At 41.5% G+C, this 16005-nt stretch overlaps 1 protein-coding gene across 1 annotated transcript in view; it reads left to right on the forward strand.

Annotated features, from left to right (window-relative positions):
* The window catches only part of TMEM156 (transmembrane protein 156), a 96860-nt gene that overhangs the window by 68765 nt on the left and 12090 nt on the right, over positions 1-16005 (forward strand). The window contains exons 3-6 of the mRNA XM_014522534.2: positions 2269-2490; positions 7411-7674; positions 10511-10621; positions 15010-15108. Coding sequence (XP_014378020.2) covers positions 2269-2490; positions 7411-7674; positions 10511-10621; positions 15010-15108 — 696 coding nt within the window. The remainder of the gene's footprint in view (positions 1-2268; positions 2491-7410; positions 7675-10510; positions 10622-15009; positions 15109-16005) is intronic.

Consider the following 16005-nt stretch of genomic DNA (forward strand, 5'->3'; position numbering starts at 1 on the left):
CTTTCTTTCTTGCTGTAATGATGCTTATTCCACCCACCGTACAAACCACTGTTCTAAGGAGACAGAGGTATTTAGCAATATTAGTCTGAAGTCACGGAAGAAGGCAAGGTAGATATGCACCTTATAGACTAACTAAGATATAGTGATCATAAGCTTTCATAAACTTGAGCTCACAATACAGTGACAGCTGAGACTGGCCCTACATTACAATCTTGCTAGCTTCCCAGTGGTCTTTTAATGAAATGTCAAGCACTTTTCCTGGGTAAGGCAATATTCATATTCTTCCAATGTACAGTATTTTAATATGTATTTATAACTTCTATAAGAATAAATATGTTTTTCTTTGGGTCATGGTCAAAAACCACTTCATAGCAGGCTGCACTCAGGCAAGTTTAATTGTAGATTGAGCATGTAATATGAAATGGACTTCATAATTGATTACAGATAGATATACATACTCTCTCACAACACAATCAGTGGATGCCAAACTACATGTCCAGAATCCTGAGGTGCAGACAGAAGGGACAATTTTTGCCTGATTTGGCCCCTGAAAATGCTCTATGGCTGTGACCTAACACAAGTACACGGCTGCAGAGTGCTTTAAAAGGGATTGAGCCTGCAACAATCTGAACCCTCATTACATGAGGGTTCAGATGAAGGTGCTCCAAAGTGGAGCACCTTCATTAACTTGTGTCTGCATGTGCCATGTGAAAGGCATGTAGCACAGAAGGGCTATTTACATTTCCTGGGAACTGTAGCTGTGACTGCAAAGTAACTACAATGATGAGCATCTCTCCTTTTTCTGGCAGGAGTGAGAATTCCATTCAGCTCCCTACACATTCCCACAGAGATCCTCTGCACAAAGACCATTTTCTTGAAATGTATTTGGACAACCAAAATGTGGCTGAAAGAGTTCACTTTGCCATTACTGCCTTCTTTACATTTTGAAGAAAACCCTTGATTAATCTAAGGGAAGAAACAACCCCTACTTTTGGATTAATATTGATTCTTTATTATATTATAATACTATTTTTCTTGTATTTTATGTACACAGTCTAGTAGTCCATAAATCACTGCATTTGTGTTTTTATGGAGTATATATTACTTTCTAATCTACTGTCACCAAGAAGTGAAGGTAATTGACTTTGGCATTTATTTCAGGATGCCATTTCTTTATCCTGTCTGAAATCCTTCACTTCACTGATTCTTAGGCTAGTCTCCCTGGATGCTAGGACAGATAACCTATTGAAGCCATCAGACTGCAGTCTGGGCGTTGGTGTATATAAAAGATCTATTATTATCTCTATGTATGAGAATTTATTACCACTAAATTCCTATCCTCCCTAATGGGGGTTGCATGCATAAATTCCTATTCATGAAGAAGAAAGGATATGTAAGAAGTGGAAAGGTGAACTACTGGATCATGGGTTATGATATCATGAGCAGAGAGAGTAATTATTTGCTTTCTTAAGAATGAAATTGGTGTTCAGTCCTAGTATCTTTTGCTTTAAAATTATTTTCAGATTTTAAAATAATTTAAGATTACTGTATTCCAAAGATACAAGTGAAATCCCTCTCTAGCAATTATTTAATGTTGAAGAGAGTAAGAAAACTGAAAAAAAACCCTAATTACTTAAAAATATTATGGTATCTTTGTTTGAGTTACAGTAATGCTGTCTACAACCAACAGTTATTGAAATTTAACAAGGAAGCCAGAGAAAAGTAGAGAAGATAGGAGACAAAAATGGTAGATAATTTTTATGAGCATTAGAACACACAAAAGCTGTAGTGTGGAGAATTCAGGTATACTTTATATAGTCTCACCTTATGGAAAAATTGTCATTGGAGATGGGTTTAAATTTGCTTAGAGCTGTTTGTCTACATAATCATAATGACTTACTATAACTATGATGGTTTCAGAGCAAACTTCATTCTTAAGGGCTTCATCTTTAAAAAAAAAACAATAAAAACTTAACAGCTCTGAAATAGGTGAGTGCCTAGATACAACTATGAATTCAGGTTAGTATTAGCAGAGATTTAGTATTACTGAGCAATAAAATCTAATATGTAGAATGTGAGAGCATTTTGCATGCATAATCTTGCATGGTATTATATATTCAATATGTGGCTAAAATTCTCATGCGATAAACTGTCCATTTCACTGTATCATGGTAAAAGAGTAGCTACTTTTGTCCTTTCATTTGACTATGTGTTTCCTGTATGAGGAGCCCGCCAATATAGAACTTTGTCTTTCTTTTTGTTTTACAGAAAGCACTATTATTATATCATGCATGGATGCTTGTTCACTAAATAACATCACTTTTCCACTCTGTGGTTTTAACAATTCTTATGAAAGCTTCCTTCGACATAAAAGGAAAAACCAGACTGTCTTTTTGAAGGCCTTTGTTAATCAATCCAATATTCAGAATATTCCAAGTGTTTGCCAAGTCTCCAGTAGTGAACAGCAACAACGTATTGTAAACTCAGAAGGTAAAGAAAGTGAACAAAGAAAAACAAATAATTATTTATATGCAGTTAATTACATCTAACTAGGATTTATTATTTTTTTGCCAGTTAAAAGATGTTGAAAGCTTTATTCTGATTCATATGAATTCTGCTTTGTAGACTTAGTAGGTTTTTCTTGCTTTCCTACAAAATTCACAGTTAATGCCAAAGTCTCCCCTCAGATGCAGAGGCAGGCCATGGAATCTATGCCTGGGTATAAGTGCAAAATTCAGGTTTAGAGCTAACTCTTGATTTTGCTGTGCTGGGATTTTATCCAAACCCCATAAGAAGGCATTCCATTATCTTCCCCAGGCTTTGTATTAGGCTCCTTTGCAGAAGTAGGAAGTTATGAGGAAAGACTGCAGGGAGCCTTTTCTGATCTTGCCTATTCCAGCAGCCAGGAAGAAGGCTACACACAAAATATACTATATTAAAATATACTATGTTATATTTCTTTACTTTTCCATCCTTCCCATCTTCCCTTTTCTGGTCTGATCTTCAATTTATTCTTAAAAGGCTATATTCTGGGATAGCTTTCATACAGACTTTCTTATTAATTTCAGTTACTTGGGCATGGAACTGTACATGCAGATAGATAATATTCCAGGATGAATGGAATATAGTTGATCAAAAGAGATTTTTCTTGTGGTGGAACAAGACAATGAGAGTGAGGATGAATTCTATTACCTTGTATGTGCTAATGACAGTTTGCTGCCACGTAAATGGCCTTTGTGGCACTTACACAGTTTGCAGTGACGTTACCCTGTATTATTATATGTGTATATATGCGCATGTATATACTGAACATGCATAGCAGGCTATGCAGCTTCATAAGTACACACAATGTATGTGTGCAAGTAGTTAAATTGTAGCTAGACAAAAAAACTGTGACTAGTGAGGGGAGAAGCATTTTGTTTTAGTTTCAATAGCTAAACCTTTCCTAGAAAGCAGGAGACTTCGGCTCTAGGCTCTGCTTTTATAGCTGCCCCTCTAGGTAGCCAAGAGGAGGAGGTTTATGGGGCCTAGAGGAAAAAGAAACATTAGAGCAGTGGTGCGCAACCTGTGGTCCACAGGCTGTATCTGGCCAAGACATGTCATCCAGCCTAGAGGGCTCCCTGAGGGTCCAAAAATTTGGTGGTGTGGTGTGGGAGCAGTGGCAGTGTTAATTGCTCCCAGAGCAGCAGAAATTAACACTGCTACAGTTCACCCGCTGCCAAATTTCCAGACCTGTGGTGAGCCCTGCAGTCCAGATGACAAGGCCCACATGCTGAATTACACTGGCAAGTGGGGTCAGGCCATCATCCAAAGTCACTCTGTAGCTAGATCCAGTGTGTGGAGCTGGGCTAGAGTCCAGGGTTGCTCTGTGGCTGGATCTGGCATGTGGGTGTGCTGGCTTGAACCCATGGATCAACCCTTTGCTCCAATCGCTGCTGGATCAGGCCTGTGGACTGACCCCATGTATGGCATCTGGCCCGTGGACCAGTCCTGTGACACGCATGCAGCCTGCATGGCTAGATAAGTTGAGCACCACTCTGCTCATGGGTGTCTAGGATTGCTGCAGTGGAACAGCTCCTGTGTAACAGCCTGGACCCTTGCTTCTAGTGAGGAAAAAACTTCCCCACTACTCCCCACACATTTAATCCAAAGACTATTAAATGCAATATATGGTGACTCAAGTTTCAAAAAGAGGGTGTTGGGTAGTGCCTAGCCTATGGCCTGGTGGTTAGAGCACTCTGTAGGAAAACAGAGATTCAAACTTCCCTCCGGATGAGGGGGGCCTAGAGCTCAGGTCTCCTAGAACTCATGCGCTCTGCTTCCTTTACGAGTGTCCTAGCCACTTAGCTCTTGGTGCTGAAAACAGGGGGTCCTCCTCCTCTTAATTTTTTCCAAGACTTTTGTTTAGTTACACACAAATATAGACATGTACCTGCCTGGCCAGTGCTCAGACTACTGCATATGCACAACATATGTGTGTGGCAGCACACTTTGGTCCCTGCCACTTTAAGTGTTGGACCCAGGCAGCCACCAGGTTCTTGATGAGGGCGGCCATTTTTGAGCCCAGCTCTCAGGGCTGGAGGCAGCAGTTTGATGCTGGCAGGCAAGGAAATAACATCTGGCTGAGCTGCTCCCAGAACATCTTGGAGGTAAGGGCAGGAACTATGGGGATGGCAGGAGGCTCTTGGTTCTGGGTATGACCTTCCCGTGCCAGGAAAGGGTAGCCTGGTGGGTCTGTCTGTGGTGGGATAGCCCCCAATAAATTCCAGGCCAGTTACCTGCCCAGTGAAAGGTGGGTAGGGGTGCCTTAACCCCAGCCCCCACCATCTAGTGGGTGATTGTGAAAGCATGGGGGCAGACACGCTTATAAAGCAGCACTTGAGCCCAGCAGGGGTGTAAGACCCTGGAGGCCCCAGAGGGGGTAGTATTGATGTGAGGGCCTGTACAGAGTAGGGTGCATAAAGGCACTTGAAGGACTGTGCATGTGTGGTGCTGAGTAGGGCTGCTGAGGGTAGCCTGAAGGGCTGCACCAGGGGTGTACTGAGTAGAGCTGCAAAGGCAGCTTGAAAGGCAGTACATGGGCCAACCCTCATGAGTGAGAACAGGAACAAGTTGCCCAGTGAGGGGCTAGGAGCAGAAGCAGCCCAGTATTTGGCACAAGGACAAGGCCACATAGAGTAGCGGAGCATGAGCAAACTGAAGGTGCTGCATGTGCTGTGTCACAGTGAGAGTAGTGAAGCCTGATGGCCCAAAGGTGGTTACTCAAGGGAGCAGGGCAGTTGAGTGGCCCAGTGAGGGGCAGAGTGTGAGATGCCCCTGTGAGAGGGGGGCAGAGTGAGTGTGTAACAGACTCAACAGTGGACTGAAGCTGGGGAGCAATAATAATCTGGATGCCATCTATGAGGCATGGGCCACAGTGTAGGGGAGGTACCCCTTGGCATCAGGGCAATTATGGGCAGCCTCCCACTTATTATATCAGAGAACATCAAGTTGTGGCAGGCAAGATGGGGCAGACTGCCCTAGACAGGTGGGTGGGCTGACATGAGACCCGGCCCTGGGCTGGCCCCCTGTTACAATGTGTAGGTACTTACACATTCATACTGCTAGGCAAATAGAATTGTAAACCATGTGTAAGTGTCAAAAATGCCAGTCACATGGCCAGGTAAGTACGATCTAGGTGTGCAAGGGGTAACAGAATTTTGCTCCAAATGTCTGAAGAGTGCATTAGAAGATAGGATAATAAAACAAATAATGATTAGTAAGGATAGGCTGTGGTTAGAATAGAGAGAAGTGGAACCAAAGTGCACATTGTTGTGGTTCTAGTTTGTAATATCCCTGGGTGTATAGTACCAAAAATGGCACTGAGACTGGATAAGGCATAGCTTTCCCACATTAGCATGCCTCCACTGCTTCTGGGTACTGCCAGGAGAGAGGACACACCCAAGCTTTGTCTTTCTAAAATGAGTTATATGTCCAATAATCAAAACAGAACACTGACTAAACAAATGTAAAGTCTAAGAAATCGTAACATTCTATAGTTACCTGTACAGGTATGGAGAAAAAAAAATGGAAAAGCTCTGCTCTCAATTACACCTGTGCAATCCTATTGATTTTGACAGATGTATACAAATGTAATTTGTTGGCAGAGTGGAAGAGCCATAACTTGAGTAATTTAAAATTGGATGAGACTCTGGGAAATAGTCTGAAATGGGCAGGAAGTAGTCTGAAATGGGAATGTATATGGGTGCTCTACACATTCATTGAGGCTGCTCTGACACACACTAATTACAGTGTGGTAATTACCACGCTCCAGCAGACTCCAGCATTACATGTATCAGTGTCCCTGCACTGAGAAATGGCAGCAGGCATTGGCGAAGCGTAGGGGGTGCACACAGGTACATGTGCACCCCCTGAGATTGGCTGTGCCCCCCTGAGATTGGCCGCTCCTGCTGTCAGCGTCTGTGGCCAGTTGCCACTCACTACCCCTCTCCCTCCCCCGCTGATGCTGTTGGTGGCATCTGCGGGCGGTCGCTGATCACTGCTCGTTGCTTGCTAACAACCCCCCAAGCTGCAGGCGGTCCCCACTCACTGCTGCCATGTCCCCTTTCTGCCACCACTGCCACCACCTGTAGGCAGTTGCCATACCCTCCCAGCTGCAGGAGGCATGAGGCATTAAAGGTGGCAGGGGCTCTTTAACTAAAGCTTGTTTGACGAGCTTCAGTTAAAGTGTCCCTGCTGCCATTTTTCAGTGTGGGGATGCTGATACACAATGCTCTGGGCACTTCAATTGGAGCATCTCTCCGAGCCGCTCTAATTAAAGTGCCACCTCCCCCACCCCAAGCCTTTGCCAGAGCACATGTATAAACACCTGGATAGATATATGGCTGGGGGTATTATGATTCCAGCACTTGTTCCTGCCCAGGGCAGGGGGTCGGACTTGATGATCTGTTCAGGTCCCTTCCCACCCTATAAACTATGAAATTATGAAACCAAACGACCTTATATGTCATATCCAGCTCAACTTTCTATGAGTATCCTACCTGTTTTTTTCTGAAGTGATTCTTGGTCTGTGCTATTCCTGACAGTGACGGACAGAAACAAACAGGCACTTGTGTACACATGCCCCCAACCACCAAACACAGAAAATGATCACCTTGAAGCTGGTAGATAAAACAACAACAAATTCACTGTCATTTTCAGGTCAAATACATTTTGACTAGAAATATCAGTATCTCTCAGATCCCTTTAGAATATCTAATGTGACATCTTTCTGTTCATTTTACTCCTTGTCAATAATGATGTATCTCACTGTTTGCTTACAGGAATGAGACTTAGTAGAGTTTTTCTGTATTTCTTTTTTTAGTATTGTGTAGCACATAGCATATCTTAACGTTCTTTATTTATTTGTAGTTTCAAGAGTGAATGGATCATTAGAAATGAAAGCAAAAGATTTTATTTTTTTCTATAAACATTTCAATTTCACTGTGGCTCATGAGAATGAAGAGAGTGAAGAATTTAACACTTACTATATACTGGAAGTCCAAATTAAAAAGTCTACAAGCAGAAGAGGAAACACAACAGATGAAAACATATATTACTCATGTATAACAGCAATGATGGAAGACCAGAATGACTGTATAAATATTTCACTGAAACTAACATCTTTCATGGAAAGTAAGTTATGAAAATGGAATCAGCGGGGAAATCAAACTTGGAAATAATGTGAACCTTGCACTAAGGAAGAAAAGCTTCCAGCAGGCAATTCATGCCGTAAGCAACTACTTGAAAGAATCACCCCAAGAATCCAGTGCAATTTTGATTAAACTAGTGAAAGACCATCCTTGCTTGGCAAACAAGGCTTTTAGATGGTCTGCTCCAACAGTGTTGCCTTATATTTTCTGGAAATAATCCAAGAAAACTAACATCTGTGAATTTAACATTTTTTTTTTATTGTTAATTTATTGAATTTGTCTTTAACAAAAATTAATTTTGTTTTTTGGGGGGTTTTGTTTGTTTGCCAGATTAATTGGTATAATCCTTCAGCCTTTGAAGTAAATTTTAGAATTCCTATCCACTTTAATGGAAGAAGTACTGGGCCATAGGTCTGACTTTTCTTAGTGCCCTGTTACATTGTCCCACTAATATTCTTAGTACTATATGAGTAAGGAAAAAATCTTTAGCTCAGCTAATTGTCTCTTTCCAGCAGACAGCTTGGCAATTTTTTTTAGTCTTTCTTTGTGCTATGTGGTCCTTTAAAGAGTTCTCCTGGCTGATTGCCTACCATGCCTATTGCCCCACCCCCACATGTAGTATTTGCAACTGGGAAACTGTATTAATTTATCATTTTTTTTATTTATATACTGAAAATTCTCAGTTTTAACTTCTGTATTTTAGCCTGTGTCTTCAGGAGGACAAGTACATAGGTTCTTAGCTCAGCTAATTTGAAATAGAGCCCTAACATACAGAACACGGTTCATAGTTTTTACAAGAATTATCAGGTTAAAAATATAATAGAGTCTAGATTTTAATTTATTGTGATAACTTGTGTGAACACTACAAACCACTTTCTCTTAACTAGGATTTATACTGAATTAGTTAAGTTAGCTAACTCAAGTTAAAAAAAAAACAACTCTTTTTCTTCCTACTGTTTACAAAGGCCAAAAGCCTGGGACACACTTAGAGTTCTGGATAAGCACTAGAAGAATAAAACCTAATAAATAAACCAAGTATGGTAGGCAGGTGTGACAGTCTCAGAAACTGCCTTTTGCAAAGGGAAGGATACGAGTGACTATGAAGTTCTCTCTCAAGGGTAGATGTCTTAGTAGGAGCTACCTAAAGGCACTATGTTGCCACCTGCTCTAGGAGGGGCCTAGAGGAACTTAATGTAACTACAATTCTATAGCTCTAAGCTTTAATAATCTACATAATTCTATACAAAATTCTGGTGGGTTTTTTCAGTAGATGTTACCACAGACAACTGCCTCAGCCTGACTTGTGTCCAATTTCCCATGAAGGTTTTATTTTCCATATAAAACGACAGCAAAAGGGTTTCCTTAGGGGATGGGTCGTGAAGTTGGACTCTCTTCCCATTTTCCTAAGTAAGAGGATTTCTATATACAGAATGTTATCTCCTCCAGCGTATGCTGAGGGATCATCAGGCTGTGGATATTAGCAAAGATACGTGTTTCACACTGGGCAAGTTCCTTCTATTTTTCTGTCATAATATATAATCCTTTGTTGTTATAAGCCTTCCTGCTACATACAACTGTTGATACAGAATCCTGGGAAATGGAGCTGCAAAGGGACCTCAGGAGATCATCTAGTCCAACTCACTGCTCAAGACAGGATCATTTCAGTCTAAACTAGCCCAGTCAAGTGTTTGCCTAATATACAAACACTTAAAAGTTTCCAGTTATTATGGAGATTCCACAACTCTCAAGTTAATCGGTTTAATACCTAGCCATCTTCATATTTTGAAAGTTATTCCTAATACATAACTTATATTTCCCTTGGTGTATTTGAGACTGTTATCCTGTCCCCTGTGGACACAAAGCATATTTGTAACATATATTTCTATATTTGAAAATCTGTTATCAAATCCCCACCACTCAGTCTCACTTCTCCAGACTAAATAACCCCAGTTCTTCTGACCTTTCCTTGTAAGTCATATTTTCTTGACAATTATTTTTGTTGCTTTCTGGACTTTCCAAATTGCCCATGTTTTTCTTGAAGTGAGGGGCCCACAATTGGACACAATATTCCAGATGAGGCTTCCCCGGTGCTGAACAGAGTGGAAGAATCACTTACTGTGATATGGATGAACCTGTTAATGCAGCCCAGTATGCCAGTATGCTATGGGCTTTTTTTTTTTTGGAATACTAGCACACTGTTGAGTCATAATCAGTTTGCTGCTTGCTATAACCCTCAGGTCTTTTCCTGCAATACTGCAGCCCAGCTAGTTATTTCCTGGTTTATATTTGTACTTTTGATTTTTCTATCCTGAATGCAGTATTCTGTCCTTATTGAATTTCACCTGATTAATTTCAGACCATTTCTCCAATATATCAAGATCATTTTGAACCCTAATCCTTTCTTCCAAACTGTCCTCTACCCTAGCAGCTTGCTGTCATCTGCAAATTTATTAAATGTACACTCAATTCTATCTTCCAAGTAATTAATGAAGACGCATACAGATCCCTGACAAAAAAAAAAGTCACATATAAAAAATTATCCAAGTGAGATGAGTTGTTAATTCACATACTTCACCTAACCATTTCAGATGTGTACAAATGAAGATGAAGCTAAATTCTAGACAACCCTACCTGCTGGTGATTGGTGGGGGTGGAGGAAAAGGGATGGGAGAGGTAAAGCCTTTTGGTTTTTCTTTTAAATTGTAAGACTGTGATTCCATGGTGATGTATAGGGTACAAAAACCTAGATAGATTGATGGATGGAAGCAAACTATTCATTTCTTACTTTATTTTATTTTATCTCTTCATTTTATAAACAGATCCTATGTGTCCACTGAAGATCCTTTGGTTTGTTCTTCTTCCACTAGTTTTTGTGCTTACAGTCATTGTTGTTACCTTCAAAGTATTTCAAGAAAATAAAAAACATACCAGTAAGTAATGAAGTATGAATCCCAGAGATCAACTGATTTATGTCCTCCTACACCAGTGCTGAATTTACCAGAGATGACATTTCTTTTCAGTGTTGTTACGTCATCACCTTTTTACATTCTGAATGTTTAAAACTGCACTTATTTTCCTACAAAATAATTTGTCTCAGTTCACAGACCAAAACGATTCCTTCTAAAAAGAATCGTCAATATGATGGGCTAAATTTTGGATGCTCCCTTGTGTATTCATTTATGATAGCAGCAGTACAGGGATCTACTTCCCTCTAACAACTTGCACAGGAGAAAGCCAGATATAGACCTTTCACTCCATTGCAAACTAGGGTTCTGGGTAGCCAACATAATATCCAGCCACCTTTCTTTTGTCTGTGCAACTACCAGAACCTAGAAATAAGAAGTGAGGGGAACACATACTGTTCCCCTCACAACATGTAAGGAGTGTTTCTGAGCTTGCTTCTTTACACAGTTTTCCCTGATATCTTTGGCCAGCACCTGCCCACAGCTGGCATAATGACTAGAATATCAGTACTCATTTGCTGTCTGATAGCTCAGCACTCTCTTAGTACTCCAGAGCTGAGCAAAGTCAGAATTTAGCCATGCAAATAACAAAATAATGATAATATAAATACATGCCTTCAGTCACCATAACTCTGTGGTTGCCAGCCATTTCCATAATAAAGGAACACTCTAGGGCTAAGTACAGACAGTCAAAAAGCCCTAGGCAGAATTGATTCAATCTATGCAGCTTTCTCTAAGCTGTGTAGATTGGACTGTTAATGAACAGAATACTTGTTCACTCCTCAGTTGGCCAAGGCCGGCAGATGCCCACACTAGTCAAGGCCAGAAGATGGGGAGCTTCTGCACGTGCCTCCCAGCTCACCAGGCTACAAACACCCCAGCCCTGCCCCCTCATCAGCCTCCTGTCTCCCCCCTTCAGCTGTGGGGGGGATGTGTGGCAGGGTGACCCCCCCACCCTGCTCCTGCAGCTGGTGTTTGCATAGTGGGTGGGGGGAAGTCCATTCCCCACCCCTACCCATCCCCCCATGGCTGACCGGTGCGGGGCTGGTAAGGAGGTGGGGCTGAAGCATTTGCAGCCTGGTGGAGCTGCGCTGGGGCGGGTAACAGCCCCCACCTCCTCACTGTGGGTTGGGGTGGGGGCCCATTCCCCCCTTGCCCACCCCTGTGGTGCTGCTGGTGGAGCTGGGGAGGCTGCCTCAGCTCTATGAGAGCCAGGGGAAGGGCTGCTGGACTGCTGGAGCAAATATGCTGGGGCAGAGGCTAGCCTGCAGGATCTGTAAGGGGAGGGGTTAGTGGGGGGCTGCAATACATCCTGGGATGCCGGAGGACTGAGACCTACCTTTGGTCAGGAGGGGATCTGGAACAGAAGTTCAAAAGACTGTTTGAACTTAAATCAGTTAAGTCTGATACTACATCCGTCCAGGTCTATGTTAAGCTGGTTTGGCCATTTTGAAACCAGTCTATGTGAACTGAACTTCTGTTACAGGTTTAAACCAGTTTCCAATCACTCCTACTGGTTTATATGTAATGTCTGTCCCTAGCCTAGGAGTCTAATTGTAGTCATAACTGAACAGGAGGAAAAGAGCCTGCCTGGAAAATGTTTCTATTTAAAGGCAAATGGAAAGATTTTTAAAAAATGAATAAGCACAACAGTTGTTTAAGATACTAAATCTGTAGCAGAGGACATGGGTGATCTAATAAATTCCAAAGGAATATATTTTCAACCAAACCATTTGTAAATGACTTTATTTTTTTATTTCTTGCTGGAACCTGAGTCAGGTCCTGTCTTTTTTGTAAAATGCCTCACATGAACTCAGGACTTAGCAGGTAAACTTAAGCTATTAAACCATTTAGTTTAGTTTTCTATATTTTTATTCATAAATGTGAGGCATATATGTATATGCTTAAGGACATAAGAGTAAATTTTATACCATTTGAATCATAACCTGCTATTTTTTAATATAGAACCCTCCACAAGCTTCTTTGGTAGTTTAACAATATTTTGTATTTATTCTTAAACAGATCAATTCCCTCACTATGAGTTTTTCAGATTTTGTTTTGGATATAATCAGAAAAAAATTTTTAAGCTTCTCATTACTGCTTTGCCTCTAGAATATAGTTTTTATTACTGAGGAACTTGTTTTGATTAGTTATACTTATAGAACATCATATTACATCAACAACCAAGAGGGTTAACTGGGTTGCTTGGTGCCTGGGTGCTGGTGATATGGCTAGCCAGTGGCAGCGGCGGCTGTTATTTTTCTGCACTCCCATCACCCGAAAGTTGGCACCTGGGGCTGTTGCCTGGGTTGCCCTGCTTTAGTTACATTACTGGAACGACCTACATTAAAGCATGTTAAAGTTGCAAAATCAAGTGCACCCATGTTAGAAAATACCACATTTGTGGTTGCCTCTGACTTGTGTGAATATTTTGTGATACAGTCTTCAATGACATTATCACAGCCTACTTAGTGCATAGGCTGGGTTGTATTAAGGGACTGAAGCAACTGTTCAGAATTGTTATCTTAATTCAGTTCGTGGCTTTTACCTTAATTATTACACACCACCCAAAGCCTACATCAAATACAGCTATCTTAAATTTCCTTGGGACTTTTCTAGGGCAGTTCCCACTGTAGCATCTGGGTGCCTCACAAATATTAATGAACTTGTCTTCATATGTGCAGCTATTAGTATTACCATTTTTAAAGATGGGGACACTGAGACAGAGACTTAGCAAATGAATCAGTGGCAAAGCCACATTAGAAATCAGGACCTCGAGCCCTCAACTTTCCTCTCATTTCTTCCTATGACAGAGCCCTCCTGCCAGCAGTGCTGAACATCCACAGCTGCCATTGATGGTAGTTGCTGTTGCTATGAGTGCTTGGGACTTCAGCAGATCAGACCGTACAGAAAATGAAGCAAACAGTTAGCAGATTCCTGACAAAATGCAGACTTTAGGGCTGGTAGCATACATAGGAACCCTGGAACAAAGTCAGGGTTAGAAGAAAACCTTGTGAGCAGTCTTCTGCCTTAACCAGATGGCTATTCCAGGCCTTACTCTCTAGTCTAGACACTTTACCATTTTTAGAGTAAATAAACAGCCTTATGCACTGTGGCATTTCCTAACGTCTAAGGGTGACTTTGTAACTTAACATTCTTTAACAGGGTTTAATTTTAAATTGCAAGTTATTTTAAAGGAAAGGAAGTTAACAACAACATTTTGTTATGTAGACCTGAAACATCCCTTTACCCTGGAGCACATCACTGGTATGGTTGAGCTCTGATCTTTCAGCATTGCCACCGAGCATTATATTGCAGCATCTTACTACAGAACTAAAAATATTAATTGATAGCTAGAGCAGTGGGGAACCACCCTTTTTGGCAGGCATGCCACAAATTAAGCTCCACATCTCCCTGCATGCCATTCTGATTCCCTTCCCTTGCTATGCTGACTGCTCCCTACCCTCTCTGCCACTGTGCTGCTTGCTCTCTTCCCCATCTGCCACATGCAGAGGCTGTCTGTGCCACCTGTGGCCTGTGCGCCCCAGGCTAGCCACTCCTGAGCTAAAGTATGCTTTTGTCCTCCTGGCATGGTGTGGATGAGTGAGCGTGGAAGTCAGGTGTTGGGTCCAGACCCAAGCTCATCTTTCGTCATATCTTTTTGGGAGCTGGAGGGGTGCTTGTTTCCGATTTTGCAGTCCCAGAAAAGGAGACAGGTTCAAAGGAGGGACTGTTGGAGAGAAGCTTGGGCCTTTGTCCCCCGACTCCAGAGAGGTTAGTTGCTCCCTGGACTCCCAGCATACAGTGCTACTAGTGCTGCTTGGGCAGTTGTGCGGGCCTGACCTTAGATTAGAACAGGGACGAGCAATTATTTTGGGCGGAGGGCCGCTTACTGAGTTTTGGCAAGCCATCGAGGGCTGCATGACAGGCAGTCAGGGGCAGATAAATATTCATTTTCTAAATTTTATAGTGGCTCTGCAGGTCGGATAGAATGGCGTAGCGGGCTGCATTCAGCCCACGGGCCACATTTTGCCCACCCCTGGATTAGAAGTCTCATGTTCAGTTATTTTGGCAGGTGGCCACCATTTCCAGGAGTTGCACAGACCAGAGAAGGGAAAAAGGTTTGCCTTTCCAAAGGCAACCTGAATGGAATTTAACTGGAGAATTCAAGTCCCCAGGCCAGATTTCAAAGGCTTATTGTAAACAATGGAGGTATTAAAGCTCAAAAAAAGGTCATGGGAATTCTTTAAAACTAAAAAGCATTAGGCAAGCTAACTATAAGGGTTATTACCAATTTTCCCTCTAATAACAAAAATATTTAGATTAGATAACAACTAATTTTGTTGTTAAACTAGATAGCAAAAGTGCAAGAATGGCTTCTGTTATCCTACAAAAAGAAGAATATAAACACCCAGGAGAATCTACAGCTACTAATGGCATTCCGCTCCTTTCAGGTGAGTAATACAAAAGCAAACAACTAAAATAAATTCTGACACATGGAGAGGCCCTGACAGACCCTGCAAGTAATCCTGTCTGGTTCCATGCATGTTTACAATTAGTTATTGTACTGTGCCCAATTTCATTTCCACTCCAGTATAGCAGCTCAGCAAGGATGAGGCCATGACCCTCAAGCTTGTTCATCTACTCCATTATCTAGCTATGCTTATTGAAGTCCATGAGATTTTTGCCATTAGTTTCAATAGAAGCAGGAAGAATGGGCCCATTTCTTTTAATATTCTCCTAAAATCTATCTAGCTTAAATGGGTCCATTGCTCTTAATGTTTTCCTAAAATCTATCTAGCTTAAATACTTCTTTCCTTTGTTTCAAACCAATTCTTCTTGTTCTTCTATCTTCTGAGACTATATACACAGAAGGCAGGGTGGCACCTTGGAGTCCATATACTTTTATAGGTGATGCCTCTGATTAGTTTCTAGGTATAGGCACACATTAACTTGCAATGGTTGCAAATCACTGGACTGTTGTGATGTACTGAAGTTAGTATGCATTAAAGTTAATATGTTAGATAATCCTTGCCTGAAAGAAAGCAACTTTGCAATGCCACAATGGCACTTAACATGTACTAAGCTGTTTGAACATGCTTGCTCATGTTTTCGCTGCACTTAGTAAGTGTTAAGCTGAACGTGTGACACCATCCTTTAAATTGGCACCCTGCCCTGCCTTCTGTCTGACTTCTGACTAACATGGCTAATTACCTCTCTCTCTCTCTTGATGTATATTGCTTAACAGATAGCAATCATGCTCATCCTGAATTATCTCTTTTCTAGACGATATTTATCTGTTTCAGTCTCTTTTTATATATTTCAGTCCTAGAATGTTACCTTGTTATCTA

This window comes from Alligator sinensis, unplaced genomic scaffold (genome assembly GCF_000455745.1).
Source record: "Alligator sinensis unplaced genomic scaffold, ASM45574v1 scaffold246_1, whole genome shotgun sequence".
In the NCBI taxonomy this organism is placed as follows: Eukaryota; Metazoa; Chordata; order Crocodylia; family Alligatoridae; genus Alligator; species Alligator sinensis.